This window comes from Parasteatoda tepidariorum, chromosome 9 (assembly GCF_043381705.1).
Source record: "Parasteatoda tepidariorum isolate YZ-2023 chromosome 9, CAS_Ptep_4.0, whole genome shotgun sequence".
Lineage (NCBI taxonomy): Eukaryota > Metazoa > Arthropoda > Arachnida > Araneae > Theridiidae > Parasteatoda > Parasteatoda tepidariorum.
Window position 1 is genome coordinate 27698353 of NC_092212.1, and position 24094 is coordinate 27722446.

The following is a 24094-nucleotide window of genomic DNA, read 5'->3' on the forward strand; positions in this document are numbered from 1 at the left end:
GTGGTCATGATTAGATTTGCTTCAGCTTTTTTGACATTATTTTTCTTTTTCTTCTTCTTTAAAGGGGGTTCTGCAATATTTTTGGTTGAGCTTTCTGAATCTGTGGTTGACTCATTCCCCGTCTGTTTCAAAAGTTGGCCTCCTTCATAAGTTTTCATATCAATGACATCAATTGGTGTTGTCGGTATTTCGGGCCTATTTGGCACAGGCATGAGAGACTGCTCCAAATGATTTAGTTTCTCAAGTAGTTCTTTATTTTTCCTTTCATCTTCTTTAATTCTTCTTTCCATGTCTGCTAACTCTTTAGCCATTTTGGTTTCAAAATCCGAGCATTCCTCATCCGACGTTGAGCCACGTGCAGGTCTTTTGGTCAGCCGCTTTCCGCCACGTCCGTGGTGGTGATACGTAGCCATTGTTGCGTGATTGCAAATATTAATTTCAGCAGTGATGTTAACGTAAATTGAAAGCTACTATATCTGGCAGAATCGTTTAATTTAACTTGCATCTACTTATACTCTTAAGTCAATTCAGAATTAGAAAACATACATGATTGCAAGAGTATGAAATAGGTATTACTCACTCAAAAGACACCAATGAAAATCCGAAAGTTCTACGACCTCCTAAAAGCATAAATTGTTTTTCCACATCACATCAGAGCATCAAGAACAACATGACCGCTTCCGTACTAATCGCTTCCAGGATCGACCTTGGGTCCTTTATCTTGGAAAAGAAGCAGTTTTATATATATGCCGGAATTATAAAAGAAATCTTGATAGTTACAGATATTTCATTTTTTTCGAAAAAAATGCTGGAATAAAATGTTTTACGTACCAGGTTTTTCTCTTTTCCGTCTTGCTATATAAGGCTTTCACCCATGTAATTTTAAATCATGTAAACTAAGAGATTCATTGGAAACCGATGAAGAAAACGTTATGGAACTTGAAAAAGTTATTGATACGCTTCCATCAGCAGAAAGCGGCGAAGAAGAATTCAACAAAAACAAAAAACCTCGATTTGAATCAGACGACAAAAACCAAAGAGAAGATGAAAATGACTTCTTTCAAACTCCCAAGTTTAAAAAGCAACGCATACCACCAATCCTTATCAAAGACTCTAATTTCAACTGGAAACAAATCAAGGAATTGCTCCAAAATAACAACTGCTCAGATTATACAGGCAAAGTATTTGGTGACCAAATAAACCTAAAAGTAGCAGATGATGACGAGCACAGAAAGATTACAAAAATCCTAGATGACAACAAGGTTGAGTACCATACTTTTCTGCTTCAAAAGGACAAACCACTCAAAGTTGTGCTCAAAAGCATACCTGCCGAGTACACTTCTGAAGAAGTAGAAAACGAACTTATCAAAGTGGGATTCGTCCCAACTAAAATTAAACAGATGACAAAATTCACAGAGAAGGGTAAAATCAACTTGCCCTTGTTTATAGTGACACTGCCGAAAAATGATCACAACAAAGAGATCTACGAACTCACGAGACTCATGAACTTAATAGTTACAGTAGACAACTACAAAGGGCGTAGCGGTGTCACGCAGTGCCATAGATGCCAGAACTTTAACCACGTCCAACACTCATGTAGACATGCTCCTAAATGCTTAAAGTGTGGTGAAGGGCACTTTACATATACCTGTCAGAAAACCAAGGACACTCCGGCCAAGTGTGCCAATTGTTGTGGTCCCCACCCTTCAAACTACAAACAATACCCCAAATATCCTCAAGTAGAACTCAGACGCAGTTACAGCTCCAACCACCAATATTACGATTCTTATTTACGAGATTTAAAAATCCATTATCGCGTTCTGTATTTATGCATTTTTAAAATTGCTATTTTATTATCAAACATCGATTTTTGTATTTACCTGATTTAAAAATTGACTAATGCGATTTTTATGCAAGCGATTTAAATATCGCACATTGCAATTCTTATTTACGAGATGTAAAAATCCAATATCACGATTTGTATTTACACGCTTTTAATTAGCTATTCGTATTCACGCGAGCTTAAAATCCAATATTGTGATTCGTTTTTGCGGTTGTAATATCAAACATCGATTTTGTATTTATACGTGCTTTAAAAATTAGACATTGGGATTAGATTTGGATTCTGTGCGATTTAAAAATTATGCATCGTGATTCGTATTTACGTGATATAAAAATTACGCATCATGATTTTTATTTTTTAGATTATGTGATCGATTCAGATGCACTGGAGATGTGATCGAACGGCACACCCCTCATTTCTCGAACCGCAAACCTGATCGAACCATAGCGTTACGTACGAACCTCCGTTGTTAGTCTGAGAACGAGAATAGGTGGTGCTCAAGAGCGTCAGTTCATATATTGGAAAAAGGAATCTTTTTAATTCATTTTCAAAAAAGAAAAAAAAAAGTTTAATGCTGAGACAGGTAAATTTAGAAAAGGTTCTACATTAAAAAAAAAAAAGTTACTGCTCTGCTCCTTTTTCACTCTCATAACGTAAAAATGATTGGAGGACAAATATGGAATTTTGCACGGAGCAAGGCCATAAAAATTTAACACAGAGAAAAAGTAAGGTTTCATATTTTTAGAAGCTAAGTGTATATTTTACAATTTATTCTGGAAAAAAAAAAAACGTAAAAATTATAATTATTTTAAAATGCTAAGAATTCTGCTTTTTATCACTTACCGATCCCAAGAAATATTTGAACAGTTCATTTTAGCTCGCTTCCGTTACTCTTTTCCCAGTTTCGTTTTATACTATAATGATTTCAGGAGCTTATCTAACTAAAGGGGGGGGGGGAGAGCCCAGCTCTACCCTCGGTAATGTTTGCTTAGCTCATTTAATCATGTGAAAAACTAACAACTTTCGTCCAAAAATATTGAAAATTAAATACCTGCATTACAACTAACAACTTAAGTCATAAAATTAAAGTCTGTGAAATTTTCAATAACTTCATAAAACAGTTGTCACCATTTTTCAAATTTTTTAGACTATGGCCACCCTAGAGTTTACATGCATTTTGCAAAATTTTTTTGGGGGCGGAAGAGATTTACTGAAAAATTTGACTATCCATTTTGTGCGTTGTTGGGAGTATAAATGTTATAGTTTTAACTATTTTCTATGGGATTAATAAATTCTTTTAACTTTAATACTATGAAATAAGCGTTGTGATCATAGATGTTCGGTTTGAGTAGAAAGTAGGCGTTACTTTTTATTTCGCTCCAGCTCCTATTAATTTCAATGCAATGTCAACCATCAGTTTCTAATAAGGGTTTCTTATCGAAGATAGAGATGATGTATCATTTTTGACCAGCATGCCTGGTGTCAGTTAATTGTCGGTTTATTATTTCCAGGTGCCCAGGATTGTGCATTTGGCCCAACTATTATCTCAAACTGCAGAATTACATTGTGTTTCTAAATATTTACTCTTTAGCTATTAACTTGCTTCACATGTAAATTTAATCAACAGTATTTTTTAAAAATTATTTTAGTTTAATTATAGGGTAAGGTAAACTATTCCTAAACGGGACAGGTGGTGCTTTCCACCAGAAAAAAAGAATATTATATTCTGACTGCACTTTAAGTGGGAAAAACTGCTACTTCTCTGTCACTGTTACTTCTGCTACTGTGATTCAAAAGTAACAGTAACAAATAGCAGTGACTGTGATTGTATCGATATAAAACTAATCGATATTTTCTATCAATCAATTCAATTAATCGTTATAATTTTTTTAATTTGGTATAAATAAATCGATTAAATATTTTTAATAAATAATAGATATAATTACTGTTTGTCTAAGATAGGTACTTTGACCGCCACTAAGTCTGCGGCAGTCTGGTGCTATGGAAACAAGAAGAGGGCATTTTACGGAGGGTGGCTTCGATGAAGAGGTCTCCTTTTCTTTCGCCGAAACCAGTCCTAAAGAGGGATCCCGCATCCCTACTTGAAATAATCATACCTCGTTACCATAGTCACCGCCGCAGCCAGACGAATGTCTGGCAGAGTACCTATCGTAGACAAACAATAGTTTTCAGTAAAGTAAATCGATATCATCAATATTTTATGTAATCGAGTAAAACAAATGAACTTAGTAGTCCTTTTTATTCTAAGTGTCGGGATAGTTATCACCAATTTCAACCTTCATCGATAAAAAGAAGTCGAGATTAACACGTAATAGAATTTCGCAATGCTTCAGATCTAGCAGTCTTTTATACTGTGAAAATTATATTGCTATTCTAGAGCACTTTCCAGTTTCCAAACGTCTAACATTAGAAATTCTTCTTCCGTTTTGTTCTTATTTTTGGCCATTGCTCAATCCTACTTAAAATACACTAGTTCTGTTAAAGCAGTCGCCAACCATCATGACTGTGACTGTTTTGAGAGACAGACATTACCTATTTTTCTGTCTCAGTTCCAAACCCCTCAGCCTTTTCCTGTATGTTATGGAGTTGAGGATGGTTTTACACGCACGAAAACTATCAGTATATAACTAAAGATATGTTAAAGTATCGTCGCCCATTACTTAGCCACTGTTTCAATTCAATTACTGCATTACTTGTACTAACATTTACGAATACACGCTTTCTTCATATTCATCGATGCTATTAGATATTCATTTTTTTCAGTCATATAAAATTGTAAGGGAAGAAAAAATATATCAAAAGATCAGAAAATTTAAATTTAACGTGGTAGTTAGATTATTTTACTTCTGTTAGAAATTAAATTTTTAGATCATATCTTTTTGCTACCTGGGATACGTAATAGATATATTTATGTGATTAAGTATCTACCACCTTAAATTGAAAAATATATGTATTATATTTATTTTTCTAATTAATGAAACGAGTATTCTAATTTAATTAGGCTTTTTTTTGAAGTATTTGCTAACTAACCATTTTCAATGAAATTTAAAAATATGTATATCTTTATTTTATTTGAAACGTTTGAAGTCTGGTTGCTTGATGTCATTGTACTATTGTAACTTGCGCAGACTATTTAAAAAAAACCGTGTGGAGACTTTCTGGTGTAGGAGGTGATGGTTGTCCGTCTTGCAAGCAAAGGCAGTGTCATAGCTTACTGAGGTTTTACCGAGACGTGACTATGGCTAGTTGAAAACTTTTCCCAATACCCCGCATGTCGATGTGAAAAACCGACGGCATAGGCAAATTTTTGGGGAACCTCATCGGAGGTTTATTATTTGAAGAGTAATCATATTATGTAAAAGTCTCACTCTACTCTATTATACGGTGTATATATATTATATTCACTTATGGATAATTATATTTTTGATCGAGCGATTGCTTTGCAGTTTCATTTTTTTAACTTAAAACCAGTAGCATATTTGCCAACTTTTTCCGATTTATTTGAATACTTAGAATGGTCGTAAATTGTATGTTGTCATACTTTATTGATCTCTCGGTCTTATTTGAATACGTATCCGTCTATTTCATAAGTATAAAACACGAATTTTGCATTTCCTGCTTTCAGAGATGAAGTTACTGTTTTTTTATTGTCTTACGGAATGAAATAATTCGGCTTGCCATAAGTAGCACGCGAACAAGTTGAAGGCCACTATGTAGTTATGAGTAAAAAGTAGGCGTTACGCTGAATAATATATACATAAACAGCCATAAGAGTAACGCTTACTGTTACTCTCGCCCTTCTCGGAATTAGGATAATCTTCCTAGGTAATATTATTCATTAGGTAAAGAAATTTAATTTTCCTTAAAGCTTTCCAATGATCATTTGGAAAGAATAGTAGATTTCTATTGCCTTCCTTCAAAAAGGAAAATTTTTTAATAACTTTGGCAAACACAGTGGCATCGTAGTAAGACCGTCAATTGTTAAGTACGCGTAATTTCCGTATATAGACAAAACAATCAGATCTAGATTTTCTAATTAATTAAGTTGCGTCTAGTGCTATTCACCAGAAAAAGGACCTACAAGAAGGATGTTATCATTGATAACAACTTCTCTTTCAAATGGGAAACGAAGGCCACGTACTTAGGTGTCGTTACGGATAAAACCCTGACATTCAAATATCATTTTAAAAACATTAAGAGTAAATTAATAGCTGCAAAATGTGCACTTTATCCTATTCTAAAAAAGAACTCTCCCCTCAGCACTAATAACAGGATTCTAATTTTTAAAATGCTGCTCACCCCCCTATTAACATATGCAGCACCCGCCTTCGGGGGGGGGCAGCAAAGACAAATCTTAAACTCTTACAGAGTGCTTATAACAAAACCCTCCGCAATATCACAAATTCACCCTGGTATTTCAGGAATAAAAATATCCGTAATGACACCTGTACGCCTAGCCTTCTTGACTTATACAAAAATAGTTCTCTTAAGTATTTTCTTAAGAGCACTGGACACTTCAACCCACTTATTTGGTCTTCCTTCCTCCAACTACGACCCAGATGACTCTAAGTGCAGGAGACGGCCTAAGGCAATTCTCCATTACTATAATAATCTCCAAGACATCGTTTGAGTCGTATTGCTGATTTTTCTATCCCCCTGACTGGCTCCTCATCTCCTCTATCATCATTACCCTTTTCCACCTTCTTGGGTTGGCCCAATCCTTCGCGGAATTACTGCGGCTCATTTTGATTCAATTTACAAATTCAACTACTAACAATGCTAATCACTAACTGCTTATTTGTCAATAATTTTAAATAAAAAATAAATAATGATTTATAATAAATAATTAAAATTTTTTTTTCATTGTTTATGTTATTACCTGTCTGTGTTATCCCTGTTCTATCTTCTTTTCCACAATATTATTTAACTACTAACATTAAGTTTATTTACTAACCCAAATAATTTTAATATCAATGGCCTTTGATTCAGTTTGTAATCATATAATTTACGGAGGTGGCCTTTTTGGCCAGGTACTCCCGTGCACCAATTATTAGTTTCCGCAGTTTCTTAAACCGTATGCGTACCTGCCTAGTTTTACACTTTTCAAATAGGTGTTTTCCTAGTGGTAGGGTAAAACCAATGAACTTCATATTTATGGTGCTTTTCGAAAAATTTTAGCTAGCAATTACAGAGAAGACACTTACAGAAGATTATATTAGATTAGATAGGGTATTAGAGAAAGCCTATTATATGGGTCTGGTTCATCTCATCGACAGGTATTTTCACCGACAGGCCATTTCGTCAACAGGGTCATTTCACCGACAGTGTCATATCGTTGGCAATGTTATTGCTTCGACAGGGTCATTTAATCGACAGGGTTATTTTGTCGATATGAACATTTCGTTGATAGTGTCACGCGTAATTTTGAAACTATTTTATAGATTTAATCTAAATATTTTTATTATTAATTAGAAAAATACTACTATTTAATTTTTATACTAAAGCAAAATTCTTTATTGCTGCGTATTGTGGATCTTGGTAGTTAGAAAGTGAGTTTCGGTTGCGGTCTTAAACATGAACGTTCAACCTGTAAATTCAGAAATGCAATATGCCATTCGTGTGATCTTAAGGGTCACATTGTAAAAGTTTGTCGGAAAAAAAAATTTGAAAAACAGTATGCAAATGAAATTGAAGTTCAACCCGAATATTTGAATGTTCTAGGTTTTCAATCTCTGTTTAAGAAAAGCGTTATTATTGAGGTTGATAAGGAAAAATTAGAGATGGAAACTGATTCGGGCTCCTATTATTCGATTATTTCTTTGCAATCATTGAATAAAGTTTTCCGTTCTAAGAACCCCGTGATCGAAAAAACTTTAATTAAACTGCGCGACTTTTCTAAAAATGGGATTTCGCTAGCTGGCGTTAGTAAAGTTGAAGTTGTGCATAACCTTTTCAAATCTAAGTTAGAATTGTTAATTTCAAATAATCACTGTACGAATATTTTAGGGTATTCTTGGTTTGAACCTTTAGGTATTTCAATAACAGGAGTAAACGAAATTAGAACGAGAATTATCGAAAAAATTCTTAAAAATGCGATGATATTTTTGATAATAAATTGGGTTCGTATATGGGTAATCCAGTATCGCTTCCTATAAATTCGGATATGGCGCCTGTTAAATGTAAAGCAAGAGGCGTGCCTTTGGCAATGAGGCCCAAAATTGAAGCTGCCCTAGCAAAACTTCAAAGTGAAGGAGTTACTGAAGAAATGTCAAATCCAAAATGGTCAACATCGGTTGTTCCAGTGATTAAACCGTCAGGTGAAGTATGTTTGCGCGGAGATTATAAAATCACTTTAAACAACGCAATGAGCGCACATCCTTATCCAATTCCCTTCTGTAAATCATCTTCTGTCGAATCTTAAGGGAGGAGGTTATTATGCTAAGATAGATTTGGCTCAGACATATTTACAATTACCGGTTGATGATGCTTCCGCTGAAGCTCAGACAATCATCACGCATAAAGGTGCTTATAAGGTAAAAAGGCTTCAATTTGGAATTCACGTAGCCCCAGGAATATTTCAAAATTTTATCGAAGATTTGTTTCGAAATTTAGAAGGGGTTGTTCCTTATTTTGATGATGTACTTGTCAGAGGAAACTTCTAACCCAAAATGGTCACACCGGTTGTTCCAGTGATTAAACCGTCAGGTGAAGTACGTTTGTGCGTATCCTTCGTGTTGTATTCCAAGTAAGAAACATTATAACTTAAAATATATATTTAATAAACAATAAAACATAACAACTACATGCTAGTAGCAAGCAACAAAGATTAGCCGATGAACATCTATTAATAACGTGTTTATATACTCTCTGGAAAGGTAAGGCAGCGCCGCTGTTCAGAAGCTACAGGATGTCGTCGTTGACTCATAGTGATGACGGAAGGTGACGCTGGCTAACATCACAACACCCCTTTGCCCTAGGATAGAACAAAGTCTTTGAACCTGCTTGGCCTAAGGATGGTATGTCTGGGCCTCAAAGTTCTCGAAGTCTGTGATGGAACTGGAATAGAAGACTCTTGTTTTGGTATTGTAGGTTAAACCACTACACTCTGAGAATCCGCACTAGAAGGAATGGAAGATGGTACTTCAGTTGCATAACTCGGTGCTGGTGGAGATGCTACACTAGGATCAGACGGAACAGTCAACGGATCAGGAATACGCCTCCGCATTTGATCCACATGACGTTTAACTATCTCGCCTACTGTTGTCACAGCTTGGTAGGAAACTGGACCAGTGGGTTTAATTACCGTTGCTGAAAACCCCTTTGGACCCTGTCCATAGTTTCTCACAAAGACTGGATCGTCGGCACTGAACGATCTTGGAAGAGAATCGGCATTTTTTATATACGCATCTTGCTCCTGTCTCAACTTCCTCTCGGTCGTCAGATCTGGATGGAGTCTATCTAAGACGGTCCTTAGCTTCCTCCTCATCAACAGTTCCGCAGGACGAGCACTTATTGTTGTGGTAGGAGTGCAATGTTGTTGAAGAAGTAATTTGGCTAAACGCTTCCTCCAATTTCCCCTCACAATACGTCTTAGGGCATCTTTCACGGTCTCAGCTGTTCTTTCAGCCTGACCATTTCCGGACGGACGTCTTGGTGCGATCATAACCCTTCTGACGAGATTCCTCTCTTAGAAAGTCTGGTATTTCGATGCTCGAAACTGCCTCCGTTATCGGAAACGATGACTTCAGGTATCCCATGGGTAGCAATGATTTCTCGCAGGACGTCGACTGTAGCAGAAGCAGACGGAGAAGTCATATGACGTACTTCTATCCACTTTGACATGGCATCTACTAAGATGAGAAATTCTTGTCCCTGGAACGGACCTGCAAAATCCATATGAAGACGGGACCAAGGTTTCTCTGGAATCTCCCAAGGATGCACTGGAGCTTTAGGAGGGGCATGACGCGTCTGTTGACATTCCTGACATCTTTGAACATGCACTTCTATGTCATAGTCCATGCCTGGGCACCACACTTATGAACGTGCGAGAGATTTCATCCCTGGATGCCCCAGATGTAGAGCCTGGAGAACACGTGATTTTCCAAACACTGCAATAGTTACTCTATTTCCCCATAATAAGCAATATCGATGGGTAGAAAGTTCGTTACGTTTCGAGAAAAAAGTCTGAAATTTTTTATCCGGTTTTTCATTTGGCCATCCTCTCAAAACCCAATTTAGTACTCATGACAAAATTGGATCACGCAATGTTAATTTTGCAATCTCTGCTGCCTGAAGTAGAGGATCTTGTAAATCCTGGGTAAACAACTCCTCTAAAGGAGCAGGAACCTCACATTTATCAGTCTCTTTTGGGAGTCTACTTAAAGAATCTGCATTTTGAATTTTTTCCTGGTCTATGAATTAGAGTATAATCATATACATTAAGTATTAGAGACCATCTCAGCATACGCGGAGACAAAATTTCTTTAGTAGGCTCATTTTTTGAAGAAATTTCTAGCAGAGGCTGATGATCAGTTATGATAGTGAACTTATGTCCATAAACAAAATGATGAAATTTTTTTATACATAAAACAATTGCCAACGCATCTTTCTCGATTTGCGCATAGTTTCTTTCTGTCGACGTGAGCGTACGTGATTCGAAAGCTATTGGTGCTTCACAACCATGGACAAGAACATGACTTAAGACAGCTCCTACGCCAAACGGAGATGCATCGCAAACTATCGGTAATTGTTCATCGAACGGAACCAAAACCGCTTTGGAGCTTAACAATTCTTTTAAATATCTAAAAGCTTCATCCTGGACTTCAGACCATTTCCACACGGAATCCCTATCTAGAAGCCTGTGTAAAACTTCAGCTTTAGTAGCTTTGCGCTTTAGAAAACTATTATAAAAGTTTATTAAACCCAGAAACGCCTTTAACTGGACCTTATTTTTAGGTACCGGAAAAGCATAAATCGCTTCTACTTTACTTGGGAGGGGTGGAGGCCCTTCGCATCGATACGGTAGCCCAAAAAATCTACTTGCGGTACCCCAAATAGGCATTTGTTTCCATTTGCCTTAAGTCCCGCTTTTCTCAAACGATCTAGTACTTGTTCCAAGTGAGCGACTAACTCTTCTTCCGAGCTTCCTCTGACAAGTACATCATCAAAATAAGGAACAACCCCTTCTAAATTTCGAAACAAATCTTCGATTAAATTTTGAAATATTCCTGGGGCTACGTTAATTCCGAATTGAAGCCTTTTTACCTTATACGCACCTTTATGCGTGATGATTGTCTGAGCTTCAGCGGAAGCATCATCAACCGGTAATTGTAAATACATACCTGCCAACTTTTATTTCTTTGTAGGATGATTTTCCCCAGTGGTAGTAATATGGAATTTAATTTACAATTTCAGGCCGAAACATTCGCTGTATTTTGAACGAACTTGTGCGGACTGCCAAACCAGTATTACTTATTCTTTTTATGATTAATTTTTTAAAAAATAGTGGTGGATCAAAAAGATTATAAATTAAGTTTATAAATGCAAGGAATATATAGAAACCATACATTTTACTATCACTTTAAATATAGAAATAAAATTTTTCGCCAAATGCGTAAAAGTTGGCAGGTATGTAAATATACCTGAGCCAAATCTATCTTAGCATAATAACCTCCTCCCTTAAGATTCGACAGAAGATGATTTACAGCGGGAATTGGATAAGGATGTGCGCTCATTGCGTTGTTTAACGTGATTTTATAATCTCCGCACAAACGTACTTCACCTGACTGTTTAATCACTGGAACAACCGGTGTTGACCATTTTGTATTTGAAATTTCTTCAATAACTCCTTCACTTTGGAGTTGTGCTGGGGAAGCTTCAATATTGGGCCTCATTGCTAAAGGCACGTTTCTTGCTTTACATCTAACAGGCGCCATACTCAAATTTAGAGGAAGCTATCCTGGATTACCCGTATACGAACCCAATTTGTAATCAAAAATATCATCGTAATTTTTAAGAACTTTTTCGATAATTCCCGTTCTAATTTCGTTTACTCCTGTTATTGAAATACCTAAAGGCTCAAACCAAGAGTACCCCAAAATATTCGTACAGTGATTATTTGAAATTAACAATTCTAACTTAGATTTGAAAAGGTTACGCACTACTTCAACTTTATATACGCCAGCTAGTGAAATCCCATTTTTAGAAAAGTCGCGCAGTTTAATTAAAGTTTTTCGATCACGGGTATCTTAGAGCGGAAAACTTTATTCAACGTTTGCAAAGAAATAATCGAATAATAGGAACATGAATCAATTTCTATTTCTAATTTTTCCTTATCAACCTCAACGATAACGTTTTTCTTAAACGGAGATTGAGAACTTAAAAGATTCAAATATTCGGGTTGAACTTCAATTTCATTTGCACACAGTTTTTCAAACTTATTTTTTCCCCGACGAACTTTTACAATGTGACCTTTAAGACCACACGAATGGCATATTGAATTTTTGATTTACACGTTAAACGTTCATGTTTACCACCGCAACCGAAACACACTTCACTTTAGAATTTTGAATTTGCGATTTGCTACTACCTGAAGCATTAGAATTTTGTTTACTAAATCGCGAATTATTTCCTTTGTTCCCACCACGTATTAAATCAATCTCATCCGAATTCGCAGAATAAGAAGAATTTTGCTTATGAATATGCTTTGATTGAGAGTGGCAACCTCAGATGCTACGGCAATAAAAATTGCATTTTCAAGTGTTAATTTGGATTCAGCCAACAATCTTCTTTGAACCTCTTCATCACGAATACCGCAGACTAATTGATCTCGTAATCGTTCTGACAAAGTTTCCCACAATCTTCGGCAAGCTTTCTGAATCTGCAATGTAAGCATTCACAGATTCTAACTTTGATTGAAATCTTTTATGAAACTTGAAACGTCGAATTATTTCTGAAGATTAAGGACAAAAATGTTCGTTTAGAAGTCTAATTAAATCTTGAAATTTAAATTCTGTAACTTCCTTTGGCGAAACTAAAGTTCGAATTATAGACAGTTTTAATTCCATAAACAGCTAAAAGAGTCACACGCCTTTTATTATCATCTACAATAGAACTAGCCTCCAAAAAGTAAGTAATTTGATCCGCATATAACTCGAATGAATTTGGATTTGAAGTGTCAAATTCCTGAATAGAGCCTACCGTCGCCATCTTAGTGCAAAATTTAACTGAAGCCAGACGAAAATATCGCAAATAGAAAAAGCGTATTTAAACATTTAAAACACCTACTGGAAGCATAAAATAATACCGGTATTGGATCACATCAACAACTCATGGACAGCAGTCTTCAAGAAATTGCATCTTCACAGAAATCCAATTAAAGTTGAACTTTTTCATGCCGTGCAGTAAGATTCCATTTTCAGTGGAGTAAGATCAGTGGAATAAATCACATTCTCGTCGCCACGTGTTGAATTGTACGTATCCTTGGTGTTGTATTCCAAGTAAGAAACATTATAACTTAAAATACATATTTAATTAACAATAAAACATAACTACATGCTAGCAGCAAGTATCAAAGATTTGCCGATGAACATCTATTAATAACGTGTTTATATACTCTCTGGAAAGGTAAGGCAGCGCCGCTGTTCAGAAACTACGGGCTGTCGTCGTTGACTCGTAGTGATGACAGAAGATGACGTCGACTGACATCACAACAGTAGAGATGATGTATTTTTTTTGACCAGCATGCCTGGTGCCAGTTAATTGTCGGTTTATTATTTCCAGATGACCAGTATTGTGCATTTGTCCCAACTATTATCTCAAACTGTAGAATTACGTTGTGTTTCTAAATATTTATTCTTTGGCTATTGACTTACTTCACATGTAAATTTAATTAACAGTATTTTTTAAAAATTATTTTAGTTTAATTATAGGGTAAAGCAGTGTTTCCCAAAGTGTGGTACGCGTGACCCCAGGGGTACGGGAATAGTTTAGCTGGGGTATGCGTTCTTATGCGAAATATCTTGCAACAAGAGAAAATGTCAAACAATTTTACTTAAAAACAAAGCTAGTCAGGAAAATTTACGATTAAGTATTTTTCTATTGGCTATTTTTTGAAGAGTTAACATTTAAAAATTAGTGGTCGTGTCAACAACCAGTTGTGATTTTCATCTTTTGTGCAGTTTTTTTAAAGTAAAAAATACATTCCTTTTTTTATTACTGGTACACATCGTTACGAAAAATTTAGAAGGGGTACACAAAAGTCATAAGTTTGGGAAACACTGGGGTAAGGTAACGATTCCTAAACGGGACAGACGGTGCTTTCCACCAGAAAAAAGAATATCATATTCTGACTGCACTTTACGCTGGCGATACAGCCATTGCCACTCAAAGCAAGTATATCAGCGATATTAACAGGAATATTATTTATCATCTCCTCATTATCATTGACTACTTCCAAAATTGGAAACTTGCCCTCAATATCGAAAAAACTTAGACTGTGCTATTCACAAGAAAAAGGAGCTACAAGATGGATGTTATCATTGACAACGATATCTCTTTCAGATGGTGCTAGGTATCATTATGGATAAAGCCCTTCTTTTCAAGTGTCATTTTAAGAACATCAAAAACAAATTTATTGCCTGAAAATGTGCATTCTATCTCACACTAAAAAAGAACTCTCCACTTGGTATCAATAACAGAATACTTATTTAAAAGATGCTACTCACCCCCTAATTACTTATGCAGCACCAGCCTACGAGGGGGGGGGGCTGCAAAGCCCTACCTTAAACTCTTACAAGGAGCCTATCACTAAATACTCCGTAACATTACTAATTCACTCTGGTATTACAGGAAGAAAAATATCCGTAATGATACTTGTACTCCTAGCTTTCTAAGCATCTTCAAAAACAGATCACTTAACACGTTGAGCGTCGCGTCAGCCATCGGTGGCTGACACTGGACTTTCCATTTAGGCCGCGTCAACCACCGGTGGCTGACACTGAAATTACATTTAGGCTGCGTCTGCCACTGCTTGCTGACACTGACCTTTTACATAGGCCGCGAAAAACAGCTGGCTGACAGCGTATAACATATACAAAAATTTACACTCTTTTATGGAATTGCAGAAAATTTACTTAATTATTGTGATTCTTGGTTTAATAAATTCAATTTAGTAGATTTTAATCCACCACTATTTTTAAACAATTTGTAGGCATATATAATTCACTAATTTTTCTAGATATGTCATGCTAAATGTTTTGAAAACTAGCAAAATCATTCTATATTTGCAAATTTAGTTCGTACTTATTTACCTTGTGGCCAGACGAGCAAGTCATGTAAAATTAGCGTGGCATTCAACGTGTTACTTATTTCCGCAAGAGCACTGATCACTCTCAGTTAATTGTCAGAAGTTACTCTTAGGGTAGTTCGCCGTAAGTCGAGAATTTTTAAAGGGAATTGAAAAATATTTTGCTCATTATTATAAAATTTGCTTATCGGAAAATAATCCCACGCCAAAAAAAAGATCTAATAATATTCATTATTTTATTTTAATTTAATCAAAATTTTAATATACTACATTTTTAAAAATTTATAACTCAGAAACTATTCGACAGATTGCTCTCAGATTTCCTATTTTACTATTTAAACGTACGTTCTTTAAAAATTTGTAAGAATTTGCACGCGATTATAAGTTTTTAGACTGTTAAATAACAAAATTTAAATAAATGAATAATTATTAACAAATATTTTTTGTGTTAAATTATTTTTGGACATCATAATTTTTTAAATGAGGGCAAAGATGAAAAATAAATTCGATTGGATTAAATGAGTTCCTGAGATATGGCGAAATATGCAAAAGCGAATTACAAATAAATAAAAAATAAATTAAAAACGTATAACTTTTGAAATAGCAGTCGATGACTAGAATTTTTTTTATTTATTATTATTTCACGTGATTTCTTTTACAATGCATTTTGGTTAATCTCACATGATTCTGTTAGCATATTGTTCTTATTTTCATGCATGCCATAATATATCAAATGATAGCAAGGATGCTGGACTTTGAAAAAATTTGAATGTACTAGAAGTATCTAAGTTTAAGTTATAATGTATAATTTGTTGTTTTGTAAATTTGATTTAAAGTTATTTCCTACACCACTAAATGTAAACGATTAAAATCTTCATGAGAAACACCACTTTATTGCTACTCTCTTACGGTGAGACTTTAAAAAATATTGCAAAAATTCTGAGAGCTTCAGTTTTTAAATGCCTACAGTCTTGTGTTACATATTTTGCAAATGTGTTGCAATTGGCAACTCTGCGTCAGCGAATTATCGTATTCAGAATGCTTTAATGTAAGCGTAAAGCGTATTTTATATGGTATCTGCCTTGCGAAACTTGTTACTTTATTGGATAATGGTATCCGGTGGCGAGTTTCCCGAGTTTTACATAATTGTTTAAATTTTTTATTTATAGTGGTGATTAAAATCAGTGTGAATCGAATTTAAGAAATTAATAATAAAAATCTAAAGTATAATTTGTCCTACTACTTCCTGTTGCTGAAAAAATTTCATCGCTAAAAGTTTTAAAAAATGACTAGTGTTATCATCATCGTTAGCATAAAAGCCGGGGGTGGGCCTTGGCCTACTCCAAAATATTTCTCCATGCATTTTTGTACGTCACCAGATCTTGTTGCCAGTTCAATACCCTAATGGTTTTGAAATTTGAATAAATGGAGACCAGCTGAGGAAGTTTTGGACGTCCTCTAGCGTCCAATTGGTTTATGTATGAAACTGTTATGCGTTGGGTTAATTGCTTATAAACGCGAATATGTTCGGCAAATATCATTGCGTTTAATTAACTTTATAAATTTTATTATTGGCAAGTTTGTATTTAGATTAAAAAATCTTAACATATGTAATATGAATATTTACACATGGTTTCTATGATATTTTCTTCTTGGGAGAAATAAAACATAGTGAAATAAATCTACAAAATTTGACACCATTTCATAACACTGGATTAAAATATTTTTTTCGGACTTAAAACCTTTCATATTTTTGTAATGTTGCAATCCTCAATAATTTTTACTCTAAAGCTAATAACAAACCTCCACAAGCTTAAAAAAAATGACAGAAGTCTGCTGTAAAATGTGAGCTTGATAAAAAGTATTCTATTCCCATTTCTTTTGTTCTGTCATGTGTCATTAATTGGCAGGTGGAACTCATAGAAACAATTTTCATTATATTATATCTTAAGAAGAATATACAATTCTTCTTTGAGATTCCTCTTTAGAAACAGCTGCAACTCAACTTCTGCAACTATTGTGAGCATGTATATATAAATTCAAAGGAATTTTTTTCTACTTTTTAGATCGTCTTTAAGCGTAGTCTTAACAAAATGTTTTTACATAGGAGACAATCTACCATGCATGTTAACGAATTTCTCTCAGCCGTAGCAACAGCTAATATTACTAATCAATCAGAAATAAATTCACGTCTGAAACGAGATTTGAACGAAATAGCAGAAAGAAAACAGCAATGCCAAATTTTAGAATACGCTTCCATAGCTACAGAATTAGTTGGAAATCTAGCTTCAGATGTCAGCGACATACCAGTAGTCGGAGAAGTTGCAGGTGTTTACACCGCGGGAATATCCATGGTGAGCCACGTTGCCAAAGCTGGCATGGACATTGCATCGCAAGCATTAGACTGCGATGACGTAAATTTCGACGAAATCAAAGAAATCATGGATGAAAGATTTAATGAAGTTGACAGAAAATTGGACAAAAGCATGGAAGCGCTAGAAGAAGTTTCCAGATTGGTGAGTAAAACCATGTTGATTGTTGATCAAACTAGAGTCATGATGAGGGAGGGATTTGATAAAATATTGGATGCAATAGAAAATAAGGAACTAAAAGACAGTATCAATAAAATCAAAAATTTCGTAAAGTATTTTGAGAATGAAAAGAGAGCAATGCGTAGTCTTCCTGAAGATCAATACATTTTTAAACTGCAAGAACCAAACAGTGTACTCACATATTTAAGAAACACTAGGCTTCCAAATGAAGACAGCCTGCATTCTGCTTTACATAAAATCATCGATAGTGACTATGCTATTCCCAAAAATGCTAATGACTCTAAAGCATTCTCAGCATTGCATGCTTTATTTCACGGTGCACAGACATATGTATCGATTATGTTTTTCTTATTGAAAGAGCATTCTTATTTAGCTGATTACAATTATCAAAAGGGTGATATGGAAGAATTTAATAAGCAGTTTGATACTTTGAAATCCATATTTGAAGATTTCCAAACTTCACTAACTGGTGGAACTTCTAATAATTCTTTTCTGGATAAAGCTATCGAAACATTAAACAAGGCTAAAGACAAAGCCTTTGTTAAAGATCTGGAAAGTAAATTATATCAAGAATTATCACATAGAGAGGGAAATTTACGTAAACTTAAAAGAGAAATTAAAAGCATAAAGCTACCTATCATCAGCGACGTGCCGAAAACTGCTGCTCAAATATCGTTTGAAGATTCCGCACTTTCTACACCTCACGGGGATTGGGAAGACAGAGCCAAAGTAAGGTACGCTGTGCAACTGGAAAAGAATGGTCTTTTTTCAAAATTAAGTGAATGGACGGAGCCAGTATTTGTGCAAGGTAAAGCAAATCCCACGCTTAAATTTCCAATTGATCTTAAAAGAAGAAAGAGACTTGTCTTCAGAAAGTTTAATGACAATAAACCTCAGCTAGTAGGAGTCTTGAGTAAATTACAGATACTATTCAAGGATATAAATAGAGATCTTTACAACGCAGCTGGAAGGGTTGATAAGAAATTAGCATTAAAAGAAATAAACTTACTGATAGAAAACGGTGCTGATATCAACGCGGTGTTTGATTCGGATAGAAGTGTAATGCATGCTGCAGCGAAAAGTGGTAATGATAAAGCAGCTTTGAGGATTTTGTCGAATAATAGTTCAATAAACTTAAATGTAAAGGACAAAAAGGGTTTTACCCCGATGCATTTAGCTGCTGATGCAGGTCAAAAGGAGTTTATACAAATGCTCGTACAACATGGAGGTGATATTAATGCAAAAACTAAAACAGATCACTTGACACCATTACACATAGCAACACGAAATGGGTTTGATAAAACTGTTTTGATATTAATGGCAAATGAAAATCTACAGATCAACGCTAAAGATAAGTCAGGTTTTACTCCCTTGCACTATGTAATCCAAGGTGGTGCTAAAGTTCTAGAAGCTCTGTTGTCAAGCAAGGAAACTGATGTTAATACAAAATCTGAGAGTGGCCTGACTCCTTTTCATTTGGCTATTATGAACAGTGATCAAGAAGTTGCTGAAGTTCTGGAAGATAGTCAAGCTCTGGATGTAAATGCTGGAGATAACAACGGTTTGACTGCCCTTCACTTTGCTTGTATGGCTGAAAATACGAAAATGATTGAGTTCCTTATGTCTAGAAAGGGAATTGACGTCAATGCTGTGACACAGGATAAAAAATGGTCTCCCTTGCACTTATCTATATATTTTAGAAAAGAGACTTCTGCTTCAGAAATAATGAAAGATGCAAGGACAGATGTCAACATTTTTGCGAGTGAAAACATCACGCCATTACATATATCAGTTGCAACCGGACAGTTGAACATTATCACTGGACTACTTGATCGGAGAGCAAACATTGAAGCTAAGACTATTGAAGGTTTTACCCCTCTACATCTTGCAGCCCTCAGACCTGAACCTACTATCTCCTCTTTGTTGCTTAGAAATGGTGCTAATATAAATTCGAAATCAAACGATGGATCAACACCTTTGCATCTTGCCACAAAAGCAGAGAGAATCGAAACACTGACTAATTTATTAAACAAAGGAGCTGATTCCAGATCAGTGGATCACAACAATCTGCTACCGATACAAATAGCGATACAGAATTACAATACAGATATCATTAGGAAGTTTATGAATCATGATCGTATTATTGTTAACCCAAAAACTGAAGAATTCTTAATTCATAACAATAAAATTCTTTCATTCACATTTAGCACTCTTGTTAGATACTTGTACCACTATTACTTGAATAAGGATTCTCCAGAATATCAGGAATTTAGGGACATGACTCCCTATCAAATATTTGAGAAGCAAGGAAAAATAGAAATGTTAAAAGTTCTTATGGAGGGCTCAGAAGAAGTAAAGATACTTCCTATCATTGTTAATGGTATTGATAACATAGCGAAACACTGCGTAACTAAAACCACCAATCAAGATGATTCAAAAGATACAGTAGATCCGTGCGTTTCATCAAGACATGTCAGACGTCACATTCTATCAGATTTAAAAAATAGTGTTAAAAAATTATTAAAATCGAGTGTTTATAATTCTGTGTTATCTGATGCAAGCTTCAATCGGATGAATGGAGCCCATCAAAATAAATTAGAATATCGAAATAAGAATGTACGAATCATCCAATCTCCTGATAGCGTGAAAACCTCATATCAGATGAAAAACATTACTCAAACTCTCTCTGAATATCGAAATAATAATAAACAAGCCGTCCAATCCACTGATAGCAGAAAGGCTTTCACTTGGATGAAAAGCATTACTCAAAATCACTCAGAATATCTAAATAATAAACGAAACATTCAACCCACAGATAATGTGAAAACCTTCAATCTGATGAAAAACATTACTCAAAATCTCTCAGAATATCGAAATAATAATATACAAGCTTTTCAATCTACTGAGAAGACTTTCAACTTCTTCAAAGTTAATTCAACTGCTAACTTGGATACTAATGGTATCTTACTTCTGTTAGATACTTTTATTCGAAAGCTAACAGCGAAAAAGCATGACTTTATGTACTACAAAACCGTTTCTGATTTGGAAATACAAGCTAAGGCTCTTAACATCACCGAAGATCTGGAGCAATTCGTGAATGCGTTGGGTGTTATTAAAGCGAATGTGCAAATTGATTTTTTTGAAATTTATTCAATGATTTACAAATCTCTTCATTCTGGTAATGTGGCTAAATTTACAGAAAAACTATGTTCGTTATTAAAAGATATTTTACAGCCATTTCAAATTGAAATATTCTTATCAAAACTGTTTGAAAATGTAACACTAGATTAATGCTTCATATGACGAAATCGCTTTGTATTCCTGCAAAATCATTAAACTTACAATTCTTATTGAATTATTTAATATTAGTAACTCTATTAATAACACCAAAATTACATTACACAAAACTTACATCACTTTAAAAGTAATCCAATAGTTTAACAATTTTGTAACGCCTTCGATTCTTATTTAATTCTGATGTGCTAAGACTTATGAACTGAATTCGTATACAGGGAACCTGTCCGTGAAGCGGACACTTCACATTTTCATCTGTAGTTGTGCCCGCGGGCACCTGGAGTGATGGCGTTGTATACTAAGACTCATTTGAACTTGAACTGAGTTCTATTTCAGTGCACCTGTCCGCGAAGCGGACACTTCACATTTTTATCGGTGATTATGCCCGTCGGCACCTGGAATAATGGCGTTGTAAGTGGATAATGGCGGTGAATTGCAGAGGCGATGGTCAGTTTAAATCTGCATTTAATCTATACGCATATTTAATAAATTATTAACATGTTTACATAACATTAACGGATGGTTAAAGTTGGTGTAAGGCCCTGCTACAACAGTGACCCGGTCGTCCAAGCAGGGCTGGCGTATGTCAGTATCGGTCTAATGCATTGTAAATACAGTAGCCTCTTTAGGTTAAGTGGAAGTGCTGAGTTAGAGTTCAGTAGTGGTCTAATGCAGCTATAGGCAGCATAGACTTTATTTACTGTTTTATCTATATGGAGGTTCCAAGTGAGTTTATCATTTATGCACAGGCCTAGGTAATTAGCCTTATTTGTAATTGGTTATTGAATAGAGTGACATTGCTATTAATGTTTTTAAATCTCTTTTTTCTTCTGATGACCATTAGATTGGATTTATCGGTGTTTATAGCTACTTTATTTTCAATGCACTAATTTTCTATAGGTGGCGTAAGTTTATTGAGATTAACGACAGACTGGTTTGGGTTCATAGAACGCATGGCTATTGTCGTGTCGTCCACATAGAATGCAATTAGGTAGTTATTATTCTTGGGGTTTACTGGAAAATTACTACATACCTGCCAACTTTTAATCCCTTCCATTATGATTTTTCCCAGTGGTATTAAAATGGAATAAAAATTTCAATTTTAAGCAAAAAAATACGTTGTATCAGTAAAAGCTTAAGCTGCCTGTCATGATAGTAACTCATATTAATATGTCTGCTTAATTTTTTTAAGAATAGTGGTGCAGAAAATCATTTAAAAATTTCGTTTTATAAAAGAAAAAAATAGTNGCTATGGGTTGCCCGGATCGGACCCTTTTCAGGGTTACTCCTTCACCGGGTTTGCCATAGTCCAGTGTATATGCTGTGTGTGTTTCTGAGTTTATTGATAATATTTAGATATGATCATGTCTGAGAGAAAAAATGAAGTAATCGGGTTGTAGTATTTCATATCGGGAATTAGAATTTTGTTTAGAATTTTATTGAAATCAGCAGCATCTGAGTTATTTGCATTTTTATAGAGAGTCGCATTTAGTTTATTTATATGTTCACTAATGCTATCTATTTTTAAGTCATTCCTGATAGAGGAGTTTGGGAGGTAGAAAGGTGCTCCAGTGATACGCCGGGGAGTTTTATTTTGTACTATATCCAGTTTTTTAATTTGGTTTGGCATTGCGCAGCCCCAAGCAGGGCTGGCGTATATCAGTATCGGTCTAATGCATTGTAAATACAGTAGCCTCTTTAGGTTAAGTGGAAGTGCTGAGTTAGAGTTCAGTAGTGGTCTAATGCAGCTATAGGCAGCATTTATGCATAGGCCTAGGTAATTAGCCTTATTTGTAATTGGTTATTGAATAGAGTGACATTGCTATTAATGTTTTTAAATCTCCTTTTTCTTCTGATGACCATTAGATTGGATTTATCGGTGTTTATAGCAACTTTATTTTCTATACACTAATTTTCTATAGGTGGCATAAGTTTATTGAGATTAACGACAGACTGGTTTGGGTTCATAGAACGCATGGCTATTGCCGTGTCGTCCGCATAGAATGCAATTAGGTAGTTATTATTATTGGTGTTTACTGGAAAATCACTAGTATATCCCTTCCATTATGATTTTTCCCAGTGGTATTAAAAAGCTTAAGCTGCCTATTATGATAGTAATACATATTAATATATATGCTTAATTTTTTTAAGAATAGTGGTGAAGAAAATCATTTAAAAATTTAGTTTTATAGAAGAAAAAAATAGTACATATTTACAACCACTTTAAATATAAAAATAAAATTTTACGCCAATGCGTTAAAGTTTACAGGTATGTATATATTAGATGCAAAACTGGACCTAGTATACTGCCTTGCGGAACACCTGCCTTGATCTGTCTGACTAAGACCCAAGTATTGCCCAAGTTTATTAAATCTCACAGACTTTAAAAAAGAAGTGGTAAAATTATTCATTATCAAATGTTCCATCTTCTATCATAGTATTTCGGAGAAGCAAGGAAAGTACCAAAAAAGTAATTTGTCACCGAATTTATTTATTTTTACACAAATACGCGTTTAAGACAGCAGAGATAGCCTGAAATGCGAATTTTTAAAAAAAGGAATATAGCCCTAAGGGCGTTTTTAAGAGAATGGGCTTAGTTCCAAATTCGTGTTTGAAAAAATGGGCATCACTACAAATGCGAGTTTAAGAGAATGGGTATGGCTTCAAATTCGTGTTAGAGAAAAAGAGCATCACTGCTAATGCGTGTGTTTAACCATCACCTCCTACATCAAGAAGCCTCCACACGGTCTTTTATAAGTAATCCGCTCAGACTGTTTAAAGAGTGAACCAGTTGCGCGCATGAACCCAAAACCTTTTGTAAAAGTGGAAACTGCGGAAACTAATAATTGGTGCACCGGAGTACCTGGCCAAAAAGGCCACNATGGGCATAGTTCCAAATTCGTGTTTGAAAAAATGGGCATCACTACAATTGCGAGTTTAAGAGAATGGGTATGGCTCCAAATTCGTGTTAGAGAAAAAGGGCATCACTACTAATGCGTGTGTTTAACCCTTTCGCGTCGACTCTCACAAATACGTGCCAGCATAAAACCGTATCAACCAGGGTAAAAAGATAAAACT

General features: G+C 35.1%; 2 protein-coding genes and 1 non-coding gene across 3 annotated transcripts; 2 read left to right on the forward strand and 1 right to left on the reverse strand.

Annotated features, from left to right (window-relative positions):
* The first annotated feature begins 5047 nt into the window (after window positions 1-5047).
* On the forward strand, window positions 5048-5192 carry LOC122271811 (U4 spliceosomal RNA). Its single transcript, XR_006226611.2, has one exon. It is a non-coding gene; the product is annotated as a U4 spliceosomal RNA (small nuclear RNA).
* Window positions 5193-8954: 3762 nt separating this feature from the next.
* LOC139426535 (uncharacterized) lies at window positions 8955-9527 on the reverse strand. The gene has a single exon (XM_071185776.1). The coding sequence runs from the start codon at window positions 9525-9527 to the stop codon at window positions 8955-8957; it is 573 nt and encodes a 190-aa protein (XP_071041877.1).
* A 7711-nt stretch (window positions 9528-17238) lies between these two features.
* On the forward strand, window positions 17239-21077 carry LOC107444674 (delta-latroinsectotoxin-Lt1a-like). The gene has a single exon (XM_016058887.3). It carries the CDS (start codon window positions 17264-17266, stop codon window positions 21011-21013), a length of 3750 nt encoding a protein of 1249 aa, XP_015914373.2. The 5' UTR covers window positions 17239-17263; the 3' UTR covers window positions 21014-21077.
* The last annotated feature ends 3017 nt before the right edge of the window (window positions 21078-24094 follow it).

Bases quoted from the DNA above. Each gene is read 5' to 3' on its own strand.
- LOC139426535 (XM_071185776.1), bottom strand. From the start codon at position 9,527: ATGATCGCACCAAGACGTCCGTCCGGAAATGGTCAGGCTGAAAGAACA.
- LOC107444674 (XM_016058887.3), top strand. From the start codon at position 17,264: ATGTTTTTACATAGGAGACAATCTACCATGCATGTTAACGAATTTCTC.